Source organism: Falco cherrug, chromosome 3 (genome assembly GCF_023634085.1).
Source record: "Falco cherrug isolate bFalChe1 chromosome 3, bFalChe1.pri, whole genome shotgun sequence".
Taxonomy (NCBI): domain Eukaryota; kingdom Metazoa; phylum Chordata; class Aves; order Falconiformes; family Falconidae; genus Falco; species Falco cherrug.
In genome coordinates, this window is record NC_073699.1 from 120,959,127 (window position 1) to 120,978,610 (window position 19,484).

At 48.7% G+C, this 19,484-nt stretch overlaps 1 protein-coding gene across 11 annotated transcripts in view; it reads right to left on the bottom strand.

Moving 5' to 3' along the window:
• SCMH1 (Scm polycomb group protein homolog 1) overlaps positions 1-19,484 on the bottom strand; it is a 71,593-nt gene that overhangs the window by 30,803 nt on the left and 21,306 nt on the right. For 10 of the 11 annotated variants that reach the window (XR_008731376.1, XR_008731377.1, XM_055704898.1 and 7 more), the window contains 5 exons: positions 18,292-18,360; positions 12,337-12,407; positions 11,357-11,591; positions 8,265-8,353; positions 7,052-7,295 (listed from right to left, as the gene is read on the bottom strand). Coding sequence is in view for 9 of the 11 variants with exons in the window: in XM_055704898.1 (XP_055560873.1) it covers positions 7,052-7,295; positions 8,265-8,353; positions 11,357-11,591; positions 12,337-12,407; positions 18,292-18,360 (708 nt within the window). In the remaining 2 variants the exon portion in view is untranslated. The remainder of the gene's footprint in view (positions 1-7,051; positions 7,296-8,264; positions 8,354-11,356; positions 11,592-12,336; positions 12,408-18,291; positions 18,361-19,484) is intronic. The other variant, XM_055704892.1, reaches the window with a different exon arrangement.

Consider the following 19,484-nt stretch of genomic DNA (forward strand, 5'->3'; position numbering starts at 1 on the left):
ACACACAAACGATCATCACCCAGCTTGATGTATGAGCTTCAGATACCAGCTCAGTCCTGAACTGACAGTAATTAGTACTTTTCCATCTCCCCCAAGCAGTAAAGCAGAGGAGCTCACCTGAGCAGCACCCTGCCAACTACTCCTGGTGGGGCTCCTCCACCCACTGCTGTGCTCTTACCCCGAAGGAGGAAGAGAAACCAAGCAACATCAAAAATAAAGAAAAGTCATAAAATACACATTACCTTTGCCCATGGGCAGAAAATCTAGCATCCGATCATCATCTTAATTTGAAGACACCAAGCTGTCAACCAATAAATCACATGGCAGCAATGGTGGTGAGGAATGAAGAACTTCACGAACTTTCTATCCAGGGTCGGCATTTTGTGCCTCTGTGTTACCTCCCGGCTCAGCACCCACGCAGGTGGGCCAGGCCCTGCCGGCACGCTCCGGTCCCTTCGGCAACATGGGTGGGCTGTGTAACACATGCAACAGATGGCGAGTCCAGCAGTGGCTGTGAGCTCCACTTCAACGTATCCCCATGGTAACTATCTAAAACTATCAACTTAGGCTTGCTTTGCAAGCAGAGGGAAATGCTCTCAAGGCAGCCAAGCCCAGGGAGAGGGAGCAGTGTGCTGACAGCTCCCAGCAGACCCCAGCGAAGGCAGTCAAGGCAAGTGCCTGCTGTTAAAGCGTGCCGAGCACCAGGGTCTCCAGTGCCCTCACTGCAGCTGCCACCAGCGTGGCCACAGCGGCCGGGAGGACATGTGTGCTTGGTGTTAGCTCTCCCTGCCCAGCCAAGCTTCCCGCCAGCTGGGCTGGTGCCAAGGCAGCAACTCCACTCCTCCAAATTCCAGCGCTGGAGCTGCTTCCAGCTCTGCCCGCCCAGCCTTAACGCTTTCACTGCTGCCCCTCTCTCACACCCAGCATGGCATCACTCCTCTCTCTGTTACAGAGCATCCAGAAAGGTGGAAAAGGGTGTAACGAACCCAGCATGGAACTCCAGAGGAACTTGGCAGCAGCGGGAGGCATAGCCCAAATGGAGGCATGGTGCAAGGACCTTACAAGTTACAGACTTTGACGGCTATACTTGCGACTGTGGGCAGGCTGCTGCAGGCTGCATGCGTTCCTGCACCCTTGTTTTTAAGGTTACAGTGTTTTCCTGCCCTCCAGCAGTGATGTATGAAACATGGTGGAGCAGATGTCGGGGACGCTGTTACAATGGAAAAGGTGTGTTTATGCATGCATGTGTGGGGAAGGTCCTTGTGCAGGTACAGATTAAAAGTGGATTTCTCCGGACCTGGAGAACGAGCTGCTTTTCAAGAGGCCAGGGAAGACTGTCCCTGCCACAGCACCTTCCAGCAGCAGTACAGTTGGGACCATGCACACAGCCACGGCGCCCAGCTCTAAGGGCTCCTGGGAAGTCCTGTAAATGTCACACACTTCCTGAGGCAAACCACAGCTAAAGCTCCTGACACTGTAGCATAAACCCCAGAAAAATGCATGCATTTCTCTGAAATTTAAAGTTCATGTTTAAATCAAAGAGTTCTACAAGCTTTCTTGTGCAAAGACCCAGATCTTGCAGAAAATCTCAGATTCCTGCACCCACAATCAGCATGTATAGGCAGAAGGCCCTGATTCCATCTGCTCAGTCCCTTTGTCCCAGCCTGTGTCCCTTTACCTGGTGTAGGGAGATGCTTCATGGCCTCACCTCCTCAGGTGAAGAGCTCAGAGCTGGAAGCCACTTCACAGAGGTACCTGAGAAGACCTCAGTTTGGTTTCTCTTTCTCTGGGGGCTCACAGCTCTCCATCACACAGACCACTTCAGAAAGGAAAATAACTTCTCATGGATCCTCTTCCAATGTGTGTTTCCTTAACTGCAAAGAACTGAACTTTCCTCTTGTCTTTGCTTGGTTGCAAACCCCAAATTTCCCATGGAGAACAGAAGCAGACACATCTGTTGCTATAAAACCATCTCCTGGCTGATGGGAGATTTCCCTCATCCCACCTCCCTGCTGAGGGCAGGTGGCCCCGGAAATGATAATCATTAACCAGCCTCTTATCTCTTCCTTCTTTCTTCTCAGTGATTTTTATCACAGTCTCTTATTTCCCTCTTCAATCTGTTTTGCCCTGAACCTTTGCAGCAGCACCTCCATTTGTGTGTGTATCTCTCTCTCTCCCCAGACATGATTTAAAGTAACTAAGCAACAATCCTCATTTTTTAGGTCGATCCTAAATATTGATTTTCTGTACTCTTATAATGGAGAGAGACTCTCCAAAGCAGCTTTCCAAATCCACGCTCCACTTAAGTCAGCAACCTGAGAGCAGGATTGTTACTACCCTGCTTAAGATCCATGAAAGCTTGAGTTGCTTACACACTCCCCAAGGAGTAAAATGCATGCAAAAAGTTTTTCAAAGGTACTGTACTGGTTTTGGCTGGGTTAGAGTTTACTTTCTTTAATAATAGCTTGCATGGTGCTGTGTTTTGGATTTGTGAACAAAACAGCACTGGTAACACACCCATGTTTTAGCTATTGCTGAGCTAGCCTTGCAGTGTCAAGGTCTTCTCTGTTTCTCATGCCACCTTGCCAGCATGTAGGCTGGGGGACACAAGGAGCTGGGAGGGGGCACAGCTGGGACAGCTGGAGCAGAGTGCCCCAAGGGATATGCCAGACCATATGATGCCGTGCTCAGCAAGAAAAGCTGGGGGAAGAAGGAGGAAGGGGGAACGAGCAGAGTGATGGTGTTTGTCTTCCCAAGTCACCGTTACACATGATGGAGCCATGCTTTCCCGGGGGTGACTGAGCGCCTACCTGCCGATGGGGAGCGGTGAATGAACGCCCGGCTTTGCCTTGCGTGTGCAGCTTTTGCTTTACCTGTTAAGCTGTCTGCATCGAAACCCATGAGTTTTTGCACCTTCACCCTTCTGATTGTCTCCCCCATCCCACTGCTGGGGTGAGTGGGCAGCTGTGGGGAGCTCAGCTACCTACAGAAGCTTAACCTATAACAGCTAACCTACATATTTTACTCCTTCAATCTCCGCTTTCCTCCCAGTTTACATTTCTACCTAACATTGCTACAGTGCACAGATTCGTACACTCCTTATGTGCATCACAACTTAATACTGAACAAACCTTGAAGCTTTCTGCTTGAGAAGTATCAGCTACCTCCTCCTGACAAGCTAGCTCGTCCTGACAGTGATGTAATTATCAGCCTGGCACGCAGAGAGCTGTTCCTCCTCACCGTTTGACCTCCCTTTCCTCCCTTCGCACACACATGCCCTGATGAAAGCTCCCCTCAGCGTGGCTGGCTGGGCCCCAGCTCCACCAGCACCCTACCCAGTCGCCCCAGCTAAGCAAACACTGGTGGGAGCGGAGGATGTGCACTGTATCTACTACAGCATCGGCTCACCACTACATAACTCACATGGAAAAGCACAGAGACCTGGCAGATGAGGCTAACCCCTACCCAACACACCTTTAGGGTCTACTGCTGAAAAAAATCCATGTCGTTAGTGATGCGCATGCAGGATATTTTGGTCTCACTTTTGTCTGCTGCAGTATCTAAAGATGGGGAAACATCATTCTCCTCTGTTTTGCCGTAATTCTGACTCCACCATGCAACAGGAAAGTCCAAAACTTTTGCAGTAAGTTTGGGTTTGATGCCCCATGCAACCTTAACTCAGCTGGTTTATGCGTATGTGCTGTGACAGATAAATATTTTTCAAACCATTTTTCTCTAGGATGACTGCTTGACTTGGTAAAAATGGATGTGCAAACAGCTCTTCTGGAAATAATAAAAAAAGAAGCTAATTTCTAAAACTCTGAAGTGAACCCACAATCACGAGGTCCTCTGTACAAAGTAACTGCAGAAACTACTATTAACACAGCCTGCCCTTCCAGCAGAGCCCAAAGCTGCCATACAGCGCTTAGTTTAACGGAAAGTCCACCTCACCTTATATCCTAAAAGCCCTGGAGATGTGTTTAAGGGTAAAAGACCATGTGCGTAAGAGGCATGACAAGACATATGAGATGCTGTACACTACATGTGAGGCGTGGAGTGGGGTTCCTGGGCAAGAGACAACTCTAGGAGCATCCCACTGGCACGGGTGGGAAGCCAGAGGAACCTTGCTGCACACCCACAGAAAACCCCCTCCCTTTTGGGATGGTCACAGGGACCTGCCTTCCCTGACTGCTGCCACGCTGGTGTGGAGGAGCTGAGGATGCACAGGACGAGCTCTGCCACGTTTTTTTGCTTTGTAAGCCCAGCAAAGCCACCTTCCAACCCCAGCCCACAGACAGACACAGAGCAGAAAGGGGATGAGGACCGGCTGCACGTGTAGGTACCCCTGGAGCTAAGTTTTTCCCTGCAGTGCGTGTTTATTTGAACCTCCCAGCTCCAAGGTAGACTGCATCAAGAGAGGAGCTCCAGGAGATGCCTGGGAGCCCACAGCCATCTGGCTGCCGGCCGTGGCAGAGCTCTCCCAGCAGGCCACCGCACAGACAGCTCGTCCTGACAGTGATGTAATTATCAGCCTGGCACGCAGAGAGCTGTTCCTCCTCACCGTTTGACCTCCCTTTCCTCCCTTCGCACACACATGCCCTGATGAAAGCTCCCCTCAGCGTGGCTGGCTGGGCCCCAGCTCCACCAGCACCCTACCCAGTCGCCCCAGCTAAGCAAACACTGGTGGGAGCAGAGGCCCCGGAGCCAGAGGGGGGATGTGCCCAGGAGAAGCCCCACACTCCTCCACCTCTGCTGGCAACCAGCAGAAGGGACAGATTAGAGCTGAATTAAGTTACCAGCATTAAATAAACATGCCTAGCCTCTTTGAAGTTCTGCTTCCCTTGAACATGAGCTCATTTCATGAGGCCTCTTTTCATCAGTTTCGATGGAATTAACTCTTCACAGGACTTCACCGCTCCCTCGAGCACCTCACCCTCCCGGTACCCATCAGCTCAGGGCAAGATGGTCAGTCCAGTGTGTGAGCAGAGCCAGGTATAACCAGTTAGCATCGACCTCCTGTCTCCCTCCCCGGGTCTCCCTGATTTAAGGGGAATTCCCACCAGGAAAGGGAACCTGCCCAACAACACTGCATGGTCTTGCAGGCTCCAGGCTAGCACACAGGGAAGCTTTATGGGAGCTGCAGGAAAGGGGCATCCCTCTGCGAGAAGCATCCTCCAACCCTGCCAAGAGCAGCATTCTCAGGACCTGGGAGGACTGAAATCAACCCTCCTCCAAAGCAGGGCTGAGGAGTAAAGAAAGGAAGAATTTAATTACAGAAGAGGAGAGCTCCCAGTGCTCCCTTCTTTTGGTTTAATCCCACAAAATGGAATTTGGAAAGTCTGGGTCAGGAAAAGGGAGGCGGTAGCCACAGAGAGGAAAGTAAAATACCACAAAGACAAGGCTGATCCTGACTCCACGGCATTTTTGCATGGCTCCTCTTGCCCCAGTACTTGAAAAACACAGCAAAGAGAGCAGAAATCTGCGTGAGAGCAAGGGCTGCCCCTGCCGGGGAGTGGGGAGATGTGACTTTTGGGGTTCACTGTTTTTGTACATGAGCAGGAACTGCAGAGTCACTGCCGATGGAGCCGATGTGAGAGGGAGAGCCTGTCGCTGCTGCCTGCCAAGGGGGGAAGTAAATGCTTCTCATGATGGCTCCAAGTTACCACAGTTCCAGCCCCATGATGGAGTGCTATTTCTGTATGCTCTGCTCACTCACAACTTCAGCCCCTGGCACAGGGAGGCTGGAGAGGAACAGAACTGCCTGCATTGGGTGCCGTGGGTCAGATGGAGGTTGCCACTCCTCCTGGAAAGGCAGCTTCCACCTTGCTCCTGAAACCTTCCAACCCCAGTTTAAGGCCAGAAAAGCTCCCACCCAAGACAAACATGTCTTTAGCCACTCATGCAGTACCTGAGAAGCACCTTGGCGATGCTGGGCAAGAGCCCCTGACTCCAGGGCACTGCTGAAGAGGTCACCCACCGGCTGGGAGGTCCCCAGCAGCTCTACAGAGCCTGCAGGGTGCTGGGAACATCAAGGCAAAATGCAGAAATCCAAGATAAACAGTGAGAGTGACTTTTGGTTCCCAATCATAACAGAAATCATCTCCACTCGAGGGGAGCCCACAGCCTGGCTTGCATACAGGCCATGTGAGATGATCTAAGGCAACCTGCCCTGACACCAGCCTTGCAGCACAGAGCACAGAACTAGCTCACATCAAGGGACAGCAGGAAAGCACCAGCCTGACAGGTTAGCACAAACTGAACCTGGATTTTCAAGAGGAACACTCTCATCAGAGAAATGCCTTTCCAAAGTAATGCTTGAGCTCTGGTAGAGAGATTGCTCTCCTGCCTCTTATTTCATTGACAGGCATGTGCCGGAACCACCAGCCAGCAAATGCCAGAGGGATGTGCACAGGGACAAAGACAGCTCCTCTGGTCCTAAACACAACTGCAAAGCTAGCAAGCCAGAGACACATCTGAAAGTCTCAACAGCCGATGCTCTGACCTTTGCAAGGCAGGAAGTTCCACAATACCATTCCCAACCCGCAATCACGGTTCTAGGAACAAGGCAAGTACAATCTGATTCAGACCTGCTTTTTCCACATTCACAGTAGAGATCACAGAGCAAGATAACTGTCAGTACAAACAGGCACAGTCCTGCAACTTAAATAGTTTTATTATTCCCTTATTTTATCCACAAATAGCCCAGTCCCCCTGTGAAAAAGTCCCCAGGAATGTGTGTTCCAAAGGCACAGGAAAGACTCCAAGGAAGTACCTGAAGAGGAGCAGACCTCATCAGTGTTGTACAGCACCACCATCCCTCCAGAGAGCCATCATCCTGCCCATCTTTACAGATGACTGTTCCTTAGCACCTTGACGTCAGGCTGTTACGCTGCTTATAGGTATGACCATCTGTACCTTTACCATGCATGAAGCAGCGTAAGAAAGCCAGACAGGGCACCTAGGTGTCCTTGCTGCTAGCCTCTGCCTGTTTTGCTGCTCTTTGAGAGCTGAGCGGAGGAGGAAGACAGCTAAGCAATAACATGGGCCTTACCTTTTGTTCCAGGGGGCTGCAGATTATCTCCAGTCAGCGAGCACCAGCCTACGGGAAAGATGTCCCGGGAATCATATCGGCACCAGTAATCGAAGGCACCTCTCCAGCCATCAAATGTTATGAGGACCTCAGAACCTCTCACCTCCCCAATGGTGGCCGGGCAGATGAAGTGAGGGTTCTTCCTGTCCACTGCCTCCAGCTTCATACCTGTCTTGAAGAAGTTTTGGGATGGAGATGGTGGTTCCTACAAGGACAAATTGAAAATGTGCTGAAAGAGGATATGCTAGCACCTCCCCAGACCAGCTGTCTCCTCCATCAGCAAACCCACCTCCACGAGCAGATAAGGAAGAGAGCCCGTGGCCTGGATCTGAACCCCAATTAGGTGTGCACGTGCTGGCCTAGCTACGCAATCATGTGCCCTTAAGTCAAGAGGCAACGAAGTCCACTACTGAATGGTCTGCCACCACCTGGCTGCTGGACCCAATCCAGACAGTGCTACATTAACGCTGCACCCTCCATAACTGTCACACCACACAGGCAGAAAATAAAGCTCCAAAGAAAAGAGCCTCTGTAGGATACTCTCACCTTTTTATCTCAGAGCAGGAAAACCTGAGATATGACAGTCTTTCTCCATCATTCTTCCCCCACATTCAGCTTTGCTAGACATGCGAGAGATCCACCACCCAGCCTTATGTGGGGCTTGTTCTTCCTAGTCTTTTATACTTGAGATACACTAAAGCCACAACAGCCATCCCACACCACAGCTCACGCCTCTAGACTGGCTTCTGTCTCTCTCTGACTTCACTAAGGCTGTGAGAATACAAACTACTAAATCCTACTTGCAGTGTTGCCTCACTGCAATATTTCTATTCCTTACAAGCTCTGGTATCATACAAAGTTTTGGAGAGGTGTTGACTTTCACATATTGCATTCCTGACTTCTAGTAGCACCTGCAGACCAAGTGAAAACCAAGCACATCCCTCAAGCCCTAGTGCTGAAGCCCAAGATACTTTCTTAGTACAGCTCTGTCCGTGTCCTGACACTGCTACGACACTGCCACAGAGGGTCTGTTCCAGAGAAGCGGCACTGTGGCAAAGCTGGGCAACGTTCATCTCCTGTGGGACCGGACCTCACATGAAGTGCCAGCTGTGATTTTGGTGCTCTGCAGTAAAGGGAACATGCCAGAAGGATGTCTTCACAAACAGTAAAATACCTTGTGAAAAATCCGGACAGGAGCCATCTCTGCTCCGTTCAGAGTCTTCAGAAGGAACATGGGCCAAGAGGAGGCATTCAGCCGAAAGCCTGCAGAGAAGGAAGCAGAGATGGAGACTTTAAGACTGCGGGGCCACTGGATCCAGCAGCACATTCCTGCTCCTTGGGGAATTTTGCAATGGGCACACACTGTGATCCCACACCACCCTCCTCCTCATGCTGCAGAGTCAGGTTTGACCTTTTCCAGATACTCTGAACACAAAACTTTATGTTGTTGAAAAGAAACATCTGGAAATGGATGTTTGACTGCAGTATTCACCTATCATAACAAAAGTCTGTACATTGACCATGCACTTTGTGTAGTGCTACTGCTGGCAGCTTCAGTGGTTCTGCTACAGGGGAGACATGAATCAGCAAGTGCACACTCAAGACTATGAAATTTCTTCCTCAATAGGGAATCTCAGCTTCTGGGTGGCCTCCTCCACCATTTAGAGTGAGCTTCAGGCAAGCCAACCTGAAGAAATAAAGAGGCTGTGACTTGGCTGGGAAACAGATTTAATCATTACAGGAAAGGATGGAAGTTTTTGGCTCAACGCCTTCTGTGAATAAAAGTAGAGAAATAACAGGAAGGGGTTTATGGGAAGAAAAAAGCAGATTCACATTCTCGAGTTTATGGCACAGAGCATGACTGCACAACTGACAGAAGCCCCCAGATACCACAAAACACAATCTCTGCTAAACGTGCACCTTCCTTTCCTGGCAGTTCCTGCTGCTCAGCTGAACACAGCATTGCATTTTCTCTATTTGCGGTGTTTTGATGGTAACCTTGGGACTGGACCTAGATGGAGAGCATCCCATGATGATTAACATGGCAAAGTTTTGCCGGGGTTGAAATGCCAAGACACAACCAGCTCAGTACAGCCCACCCCGCCAGCCCTGCAGCTCAGAGCAGCTTGGAAACCAAACAAGCTAGCCACAGACCTCAGGGGGTGGGAAAGCTAAGCTCCCAGACAGGAAAAGATAACCTTTTACATGAATTACTTACGAAAAGAAGGGGAGCAGAAGCAGATGTGTACACATGGAAAATACCACAAGGAACACAGAAAATCCTTGTTGGGTTTTCTGGGCCCTTGCACACTGCAGGCAGGCAGGACAACTGCAGAAGTAGCTATTTGTTACCTGCCTTTACGCTGGGTGCAAGAGAACCACTCCTGCCTGGCCCAAGGTTAAGCAGGAGACACAGATCGGAGCTGGGCACACAGATTTCTTTCAGAGCATGAACCCTCTCCTCTGGCACAGTCAGAAATTAATTTTGCTGTGCAACTCGGTTACACCTATTGCCATCTGCTGGCAAACCCCAAACAAGGCACAGGAGGAGCCCACCAGTGCCAGCTGGGACAGGTACCCCCACTGCCTGGGAGGGCCACACCAGAGCTGGGAGCTGCGCCCTGGGACCAAGGTTTCAAAGAGATGTCTGCAAACGGACAGCAGCATGCATGAAAGTAACATAAAAAATGGCAACTTTCATGTTAATAGCTGCAGCAGGTTTTGTCTGCAACAATTATGAAGGGAAAGGATATAATTAGACTTCCATACACACAGCTTCATGTGGTATGATGTGCAAAAAACATGCATCTGCTGATGTTTCTTCCTTCTTCAGAAAGGTCAGTCCCAAGTGTTCCGCTGCAATTTAGACTTCACTTCCAGAAAAGCTAACAAATGATGCTCCACGAAAAAACAGGAATAAAAATATTTCTAACTCGAGGTACCCTATTGAAGGTTTCTTGTATCACTATAAAACGGCTTGACGTTATTTGGGGATGCTGAGAGAGAGATTTATGAACACACTTCAAAAATAATGGGCAGCAGAATGAAAAAGCAGGTTAATCTTGCTGCTTAATCAGGAAAGAACCAGTGAATCAGCTTATCATTTGGCTAGTGTCAAAAAAAAAAAAAAAGAAAAAAAAAAAAAAGAAAAAGATGTGTGTTTAACTGAAGAAAAGACTGGAAGAAGTGTCTGACTGTCCAGGTTATCTACAAAGCTGTAGTCAAGCAAAATTAAATAAATAAACAGATGAAATATTGCAAGCGTCCCTTCACATGAGACAGGACTTAAATCACTGGGAACCTTTTCAGACATTATGTTACCCCATCAGACGGTCTCCAGCTAACCTGCTATTGCCCCGAAGACACCTGGACACAAATATACTCAGACAGCATGAATGAAAATCTAAATGCTTTTGAAATCACAGTGTCAGGATTAGCAGATGCCTCAGCCTTAATTGCTTTCTTGGTTATTCTCCACATCAAGTTTTACACATCCCCAGGAAAGCACCTCCACAGACACCAGTACTGCGCTCGGCTCGAAGTGGGAGCGCAGGGGAAAGCACTGACAAACAGCAGCCGTCTCACGTGAAGCACACCTTTGAGATGACAGTGCCTGCAAGCAGGATCAGAGGCCTAAGGCGATGGGCAATGGCCAGAGATCAAGCCATTGCTAGAGCTATGTGCCAGCACTGCCTGTGTGACTATGCACTGCCTCCCAGAAAAAAACAACCTGGATTTGTTCTGTCCTTACGCAGGCACCACCCAGGAAAGGCCATCACAGTTGCCCTGCCTCCATCGCTACCACCCACACCCCTGGGTCACCAGGGCTTCGGGGTGCCCCTTGATTGCTTGTGTATCCTCTGGGAAATGAAGCAGCTCTGGCATTCTTTCACCAAATGTGTGGAAAATGTGTTTTCCCTCTGAGGTACACAGGGAGAATTTCAAAAGGCACAGGAGCATGGTCAGCATGTGCTAATCCTGACATTGAGCTGCAAAGAATGCTAGCAGCTCACCCAGGTGTGAAGAGCTCTTCCACCTACACTCTAATACATCCCCCTACCCATGCCACGATGTCCATGTGGAAATACAGAACTGGTGTAACATACACCTGTTTAACAGCTCAAGCTAACGGGGCTGGTCTACATCACAGTGGTAGGCAGGGGCAGCCCATGGGTCCCTGTCACAAGCACAGAAACGTAAAAAACCTCTAGGATTTTTCCCCACAGGTAATGTAGGTACTTGCTGGACAGCTGAACTTCAGCTCACCCAGTGGAGGCTGCAGCATCCCTCCATTCTTCTCACAGTTTCCTATGGGCTGGATTTCAGCAGAGTCCACCAGCCGCCAGAAGTCATTCTTGTTGTCGCTGCCATCGAGGCGCAGGCGGAGGCGTGCGCCTGTCAGACCCACCACTGTGGCAATGCAAGTGGAGGTGGTGTTCCTGGGGTCCTGGGCTTCTAGTTTCATACTGATCTTGAATTCATTTGCAGGTGGAGTGTATGACTGCAAAGAGAAAAACAGGGACTTGGTCAGAGCCAGGATTTCCAATATATGCACCACCTCAGTCATAAAGCTTAAGCCCTAAGAGCATCAAAACTGATTCTACAGAAGACTGACAGCATCCTCCAAGGACAATATGGGAGCAGACACCACAGAGCAGGAAAGAGAGTGGCAAGCCCTGGCAGGCCTGTAACCCAGACCACCATCTTTTGGTACTGCATCATCTAGACAACTAGACCCAGCCTTTTCTCTCAGCCCTCTTCTCAAGAGAATCACCGAGCTGACCCAAGACCCAAACAGATACTCCTCCACGCTGCTGACCCTCCAGCCGGACCCAGGTGTTCCATGCCGATTCCCTCCTGAATCCCCTGTACTCAACACAACTACTTCTGTGCTCAAGTACCTGATGCTCAGGGGGCTGCTATACCATGCACAAAGATTGGGTCAATTCCGCAGAAAATCTCCTGGCTGGGCAGGATCTACCAGTAGCTGGATCACAGCCCACTCAAAACATTTTCTCCAAAGGCCTGTGCTTGGCAGAGTAAAAACCTTCTCATGTTCCTCTTCATGCACATCTGAGAGTAAAATCTTCTTTTTTATCTTTGCTTCAGCACATTTGGATTCCTATTAAGCCTCCAATATCCTTAAGCGTCTTCCTTGTCAAAAAGGGGCCTATCTCAGGCACAGAACTCCTGGGTCACCCATGAACCATCATCACCCTTGACCTTTCTTGTCTTCACCCTCTTACCTGCTTGAAGCAATGGGCAGGAGCGGGGATGGCACATGTCTCTTTCAGGTATTTCTCCCAGGTGAAGTGACCTGAGAAGAGAAAACAAAAGGATTCAAATAGGAACTGACAAGCAAAAATCTCAGAAAAATTGATGGCTGGACTCCTCTAACACCGGCAGTTCTCCAATTCTCACAGAGGAGGTGCTCACAGGCAACATGTTTTCATCAAGATCCTCTGATGTTTGTGACCACAGAAGATTTACAACTGCAGCTGACAGGCAGAACAAAGCACGGCGCTGCCTACGGCATCTTACCGCCTCCACACTGCCGAGAAGGGTCTGCGAAAAGTGCGGATAACAACTACAACTTAATATGAAATACCCAGTACAGATGGGAATCTGTGGGCTCTTCTAGACAACTGTCCCTTAAAATTCATTTGTCAGAAATACATTTTTCAGTCTGGGGATTGCGAGCTAAACTGTCACTGTGGGCTACAAGCAGCCCAAATCACCAGGAAAACTGCACCGTGCCGATGTTAGAGTTCCCCTGGTCCAGCATGCACACAGCCTGCCCCACGAGCCAGCAACTCAGGAGGTATCAGCCCATCCCCAGCAATCAGAGGACAGGTCAGCAATTACTTCCCTGAAGCGGACACGGAGTCCATAGCTTGGGCAGGATGGAAGCATGGATCCTCCAAACAGGGATTTACTGGACACAGTAGCTCACATCCAGCACCAAAGCCTGTTCCACCACTGAGTGCTGCTGCTGGGGGAAGTGCATTTTATCCTTCCCTGCACCTTTCCCGTGTACAGTAGGAAGGGTAAAAGCAATATGCCATCCAGGGAAACCTGTTATTAAATGAGGAATTAAAAGCTTCTGTGATCCGAGCAAATCATGACTTTTGCCATTTAAACTGAGCAGCTGGGAAAGGATCCTTCCAGCATGACATTAGCTTGTATTCATCTGAATGGCTCCCGGGAGACCGCTGTTTTCAAGTCATTTCAAGAGCATTGGTGGCAGCACAATTAAAGAGTCAGCTACCGCTTCTCCTATTCACGTCAAGTTTTTAATCAGTCTATTTTCAAAACAAAAGCTACATTAAGAGCCATTTGAGCCACTGCAGTGCACACCACACCTCTAAAAATTCAGGCATTAAGGTCAGCACACATTACTTCAGTTCTGCCTCATGTGCATAGAGAAGCCTTAAGGGCTTGATAATCTTACTAGCTTCAAATAAAGAAAAGAAACGCTGCTTTCTTGCCACCTCCTATGCAGATGACTAGCACACTGTTAAATACCGTGGAAATGAACAGAAAAAGATACAGTTTTGTTGCTACACTGCCTGAATATATTTCTGCTTACATACTCTGACAGCATCTCTGCAATCCTCAGAGTATGCATTTCCATCCATTGGCATGTATTTTCTTTTCAGCCAAGGTCTCACACTGGGGTGAATGAAGAAATTCAGTGACTTACTCCAATGATACTCTCACAAAACCAGAATTCTTTTCCTTTAACTGAAGATATGATTTTACACTCAGTTATGCAAATGAAACTCTTTGTATGAATAATGTGTAATAAATATCCAGGCAAAGCAAACTCAGGCGCCTTCTGTGTCCCACCCCTGAGCTCTGGCTGCTGATCCGGGTCCATCTCAGCCTGGGGTGGCCCTTCAGAGGCCCTTGTCCATGCAGCACAGAGGATGCCCACGGCAACAGCACTGGGGCGAGGGGCACAAGCCTCAGCCCCAGGGCCTGAGCAAGCATCTTGAAAAGGATCAGCTGCGCTTGGTAATTTTATTTCAAAAAAGAAACATACCCTCCCCTCAGCTGGTTTCAATCCCTTGCTATTAAAAGTAGTCATGGTTTTAATCCTTCCACTTTTCACTCACTCCGCACCAATCGAGGCCATTCTGCTCCCCGCAGCAGCTCACACTACAGTTGGGATCAATGCTGCACAATCCCAGCAGGAGCAGTAAATTTCTGAGACAGCTGCATGCCACTAAAAATAGTGTCTGGACATGGAACTTATTTGAGATTTAATTCTAGACGCTGTTGGGACCCAACCTCCATACGAAGACACACACAATACTAAAACTGCAGCTACTTACAACTCACAGTTCCGGTGACTTATTTTGCAAAGAAAAGCAAAAGCAGCAGAAAGACTTCTCTGAAGTCTAAGAAAAGACAGAGCCAAACCAGCACAGTTAAGCCTTCCTTCCTTCTCTGCTCACTATCAGCCATTTCTTCACATAAAAATGGCATGACAAGTGCAATTAAAGACTGCACCTTTTTTTCAGAATTACTCTCAAACCAGGACAGAAACTGCATACTGGAATTGGAGGCTGCCACCATTGCCTTAGAGCAAAAGAAAGCCCTGAACAGAATGTAGGAAATGGTTTCTCATTAATTCAGTAACATTATTTAGCTTGTGATACAATGTTTTTTCAAGCAGGAATTTCAAAGTACACTTAAACAACCAAATAACAATCAGCTTTAACCTAAAAACTGCAGGAAGAATCAGAAGAAAATGGCGTAACAAAAGTTGGGGTTTTTTTTACAATAAAAGGAGAGCCGCCAGTAAAAAAGAAAAAAGTAGGACCCACTTAATGCATTTTTAATTGGGGAGCAAAGAACAAGCCCTGAGCTCTGTACCAAAGAAAGAGTGCGCATGGTTGAAGATGGATAAATCACGCTTGGCCCTCTCAACCTTAGCTTGTCTGGACCATACCCAGATCCTGCTCGCCATACTGATCCACTTCCAACACTTGGCTCCAAACGGATGGATCTGCACTGGAGCCTCCACACCAGGCATGCTGTCGGCCAGGACGCCAAAGCTGCCGGGTACCAGCTGATGCCGTTTACAGGCTCGCTGTGCACGGAGGTTATAAGGCCAGAGGGAAACACTGAGAATATCTTGCTTGTCTTTCTCGTTAGCCCAGACTGACTATCTTGTGTTCCATACTCTGTGTTCTCATTCATATTAACAAACTGGATGCCTTACTGCAGAGGTGCTGGACATTTTAGTCTACAAGATGCTTGTTTCTTATCTGGCCTGGGCAAGCAACATAGGAGAATGTTTTCTGAGTGTTGGTCAAAAATCCCTGGGCTTTTTTCCAGCTGCCAGTGAATCACTTTGCTTCACGAACAAACAGTACTTCAGAGAGTCCTAAAGTGTCCCTTTCATTGGTGATGGCACAGGGGTGTCCAAGGACAGAACTGACCGTAGGGACTGAAATCCTCTCTCGCCCCAAAAAGCAAAGGGCAGCGCTTGCTCCACTGCTGCTGCTGACATCCAGTGCAATATGCAAACTCTCCCACCAGCCCTGAAATCGCCCTCTATTTTACCTGGTCTCTGCCTTCTCTTTTGTGTTCCCTCCCTTGCCTTGCAGAGCACGCCATGCTCCCACAGGCTCTAAAGATCATCATTTGAATGGACTGTGCTCCTCTGTGTAACATACATCAGATCATCTTTACAGGAAGGAATGAGAGAAGGACACTTAATGAGAAACACCACGTTTTATGTAATTACATCTGTGAGCCCAACAAAAGCCAAGGATTGTAAACCTATGTGACTCCCTGTAACTTGGCTGTGAAAATGCCTACTTAAGGGTGACTGTCTATCACTTCTGCTTGCCTTTGGAAAGCTCCTTACTGTGCGCTTGTGCCAAAGGGAGGTATTACTTGCAGGCAGAGAGTCAGATTTGGGCTCTGATGTCTTAACCTTCAAAAATATTTACTAAAAACAAAACACTCCACACCCCCAAGGGGTCAAACTACAGCAGTTGTGAACAATGCAAGTCTGCACCCTTGTGTTTGGATTCTCATCATGTTGCATTTAATGTTGATCTTTTGCCCAGAATTTAAATGAAGATGGAGTTTCTGTTTATATCTTTAACTGAAGTCTGGTTTGGGCTCCATTAGCATTTCAGCTCCCGAGGGGTCATCAATCCAACTGAAACAATACATGTGCATTTCAGGTCACATCTGTGAAGGAGAACGTGCCCTACCCAGATCAAGGCATCCCATTAAAGTCTGCAGCCCATATGTGTGTCTGCTAACGAGCATCAAGGCAGCACATGAAAGCAGCACAGTCTGAGCAAACCCTGTATGAAAATCAGCAGAGTATCGTCTCTGCTTACAGATCCAAATGCGATGGTGGCCTTCCCCGATGTCTGGGCGCAGCCTCCCAAGGGGTCAGCTCTCCCACCACAATGGCAGAGCTCCTGCATGTCCTACCCATTATAATTTCCAGGCGCTTTGCTCAGCTGTCAATCTGGCTGCACATTCTCCATTGGTAACAGCTACAACCGATAACATCATCCCACTTACTCACTGTCTTGCTCAGAAGAAACGTGAGAACGTGCAAGCCAAAACTAACAGGTTTCAAACACCAGGATGCTGTCTGCTTTGCTCCTTCTCAGAGGTGTCCCAGCTCAGTATTACCTTTGAGCAGAAATCCTTTCAGCCTGGATTACAGGGCGCTCCGTGCCAGAAAGCTGCTGCAGTTTCAGCCCCCTCGCTATGTACACAAGCTTTGGGCAGTGATGAGCTGCTCAGAGTTTCCACTGATGGGACAGCACAACTCTTAATTTCACAGAATTCTTGATCAATTTCATTGAATTTCACAGAAATCTTAATTGATTTCACTGCATTTCACAGAAAGCTCCATTTCAGGTCCATGTTGCCAATGAAAACAACCAGCCCTCCGACATCTGCAAATGGTGCAGCTCATGCAGATGGGGAACTGCAATGGAGCCCCCAACACCCCGACAGCTAGCTGTAAACAGGCCATGTGAGCTGTGCTGGTGCCCCGTCATGTCACATGGAGCTCAGCATGGGGTGATAGGAGGACCCAGGACTTTACTGGAGGTGCTAACAAACCTCGTCCTCTTGGAGAAGGTCCTTCCCAAACTGTGATCCATAGTACTACAGTGTAAGGACAGACAAGATGCCCCAAGAGAGAATGACAATGGCTGATGGTGGCCCACAGGCCAATGTACCTGAGAGTCACCACCCTGAGTCTCACCTCGGGGCCCAGGATAACTGAGCCTCTGAAGCACTGCAGCCACTTCAGCCCTCCCAGGGCTCTAAGAAACCTAGGAGAGCCTTTCATCAAGGCAAACACGTTTCCTCTTAGAAACAGCTTAACTCAGGCAATCGTTTAGTTTCTTGTTGCTCCATACTTGGTAGGAAGTATGGACATCATCCTCTTAATATAAGGACATGCAGAATGTAAGGACACAAGGACATCACCTTCTTATACTCCGTAAGTGAAATACAGACCCTAAAATACTTTACTAAATTATACAAGCCTTACATAAACTTCCTAAAGTTGGAAGTCTCCTGCATATCCCCTCGAGAGACAGCCGGAGCTGCCAGTTTTATGAACTCAACCTGCAGGCGCTGTGCACAGGGCCACGGCTGGCCCTAAGCATGCACGGGACACCCGATCCCCAAAGGGTGCAAGAAGTGACCAGCTCCTGTGCCACTACAGCCAGCCCTTGCGCTGTGCTCCACTGAGCCAGCCAGCATCACCTCTGCAGGGCTAAGGGCCAAATTCCTGCCGCTGGGGAGGAGGGAGCACAGGTCACACCATGTCTCTCCTATGGCCACAAGGAGTGGGCCAGCTGCTGCTGGGAACGTGGAAAACGAGCTTGTGGAGGAGTAAGAGGCTCCTTATGCCCAGGACGCATGTGAGAATGTGGGCAGTTACTCTGCGGCACTCATGGCTGGGCAGTAAGAAACAGATCTGCTCAATCCTGTCTGATTTAAAAATGAGCCAGCTCAGCTGTGTGCTTACCCTGGCGTCTTCTCAGCCATTTTTGACTGTGGTCTGAATTAAAAACATGAGGACTGTCCAAAAGCAGTTTCTGTCTGTAAACTAATTTGGCATGCTGCAGTTTCCCACATCCAAGCAACTTAAGCTTTTTAGGGTAAAAAACCAACAAAGGGAGGAAGAAGGGAGCTCTTACCTTGGTACTGGGAGGGAGACTCTGATGGGCGGCTGTACTTGTGCTTTTTACCATCTTTCCAGTCTATGGCTGAGACAAGAAATAAAACATTTGTGTCAGTGAAACAAGCCAGCTAATGCACTCTTCCAACATTATCTGCTCATGTCACCTGCTTTACAGGCACTCTGTTAGAGGAATAACATCCCCATCGTGACCCCAGGTAACACAGACGATTTGTCTAAATCTATGGGGTGTGCTCCCTTCCTCCACACAGCTCAGGAGACCTGACATGAGGTATCTGCATTTGCATCTGAGTCTCTGCCTAGTCATCACCAACTAGTGTTGTCCCACAATGGCAAGCAATAATGTAAAAAGCAGCAAACTACTAGAGCTTCAGCATTTTGACTACGTGAAGAGGTGGCAAGGCTTGAGAGGAACAAACACGAAAGCCATTAAAAACAGCTCCTGTGGATCTTGTATGCAGAGAAGTGGAGCCTGATTCACTCCTTTTTTATTAACTCCAGGTTACTGCAGCCAGCTTTACCCACACAATCAGCCTCGACCCTCTCTGGCAATAGGGACAGGACTTCCCCAAAAGTCTGCACAACTGCCCTTTCCATGCACAACACCAGGTTACCAACATGCGTCCTGCACAGCTCATAGGAGAGCACAGTGAAGTAGCACCAGCTCTGATGAGCATCTCATCTGAGTTGTCTTTGCTCACGGCAGATTTGGGCCTCAGAGTTGCAAAAGCAATAATAAAAGCTCCCAAAACAGCTCTGGAAAGTGATACGAGCAAGAAGCAGCGAATGCCCATCCCTGCCTCTAGTGGCCTCCAGCCATGGAGGGATGCCAGACCAGCGTGCCCTTAGTAAGGTCCTCCACGTGCTGCTGCCTCACGCACCCTGGGACCGCTGCTGCAGTCCAGTTCATTGATTTTACAAAGCATTTTTAGGGCTACTGCAAACAACAGTTCGGTAGTGCTCTATGAAACATGCCTTGACCCCACAAAAAGCAATTCCATGTGAAAGGAAGAAAAAAGAAAACAGGAAAAGTTTTGAAATCTGATAAGCAGCTGAAGGAGGCAGGCCACAATCTGCTGCTAAAGTGGCTTGGTAAGTCTTAAGATGTCCGAAACTGCTTTTGGACCATTATTTTTGCAATCTTCTCTTCTTGACGTGTTCTTTTTGATGGACAGGACAGCAATGGTTTTA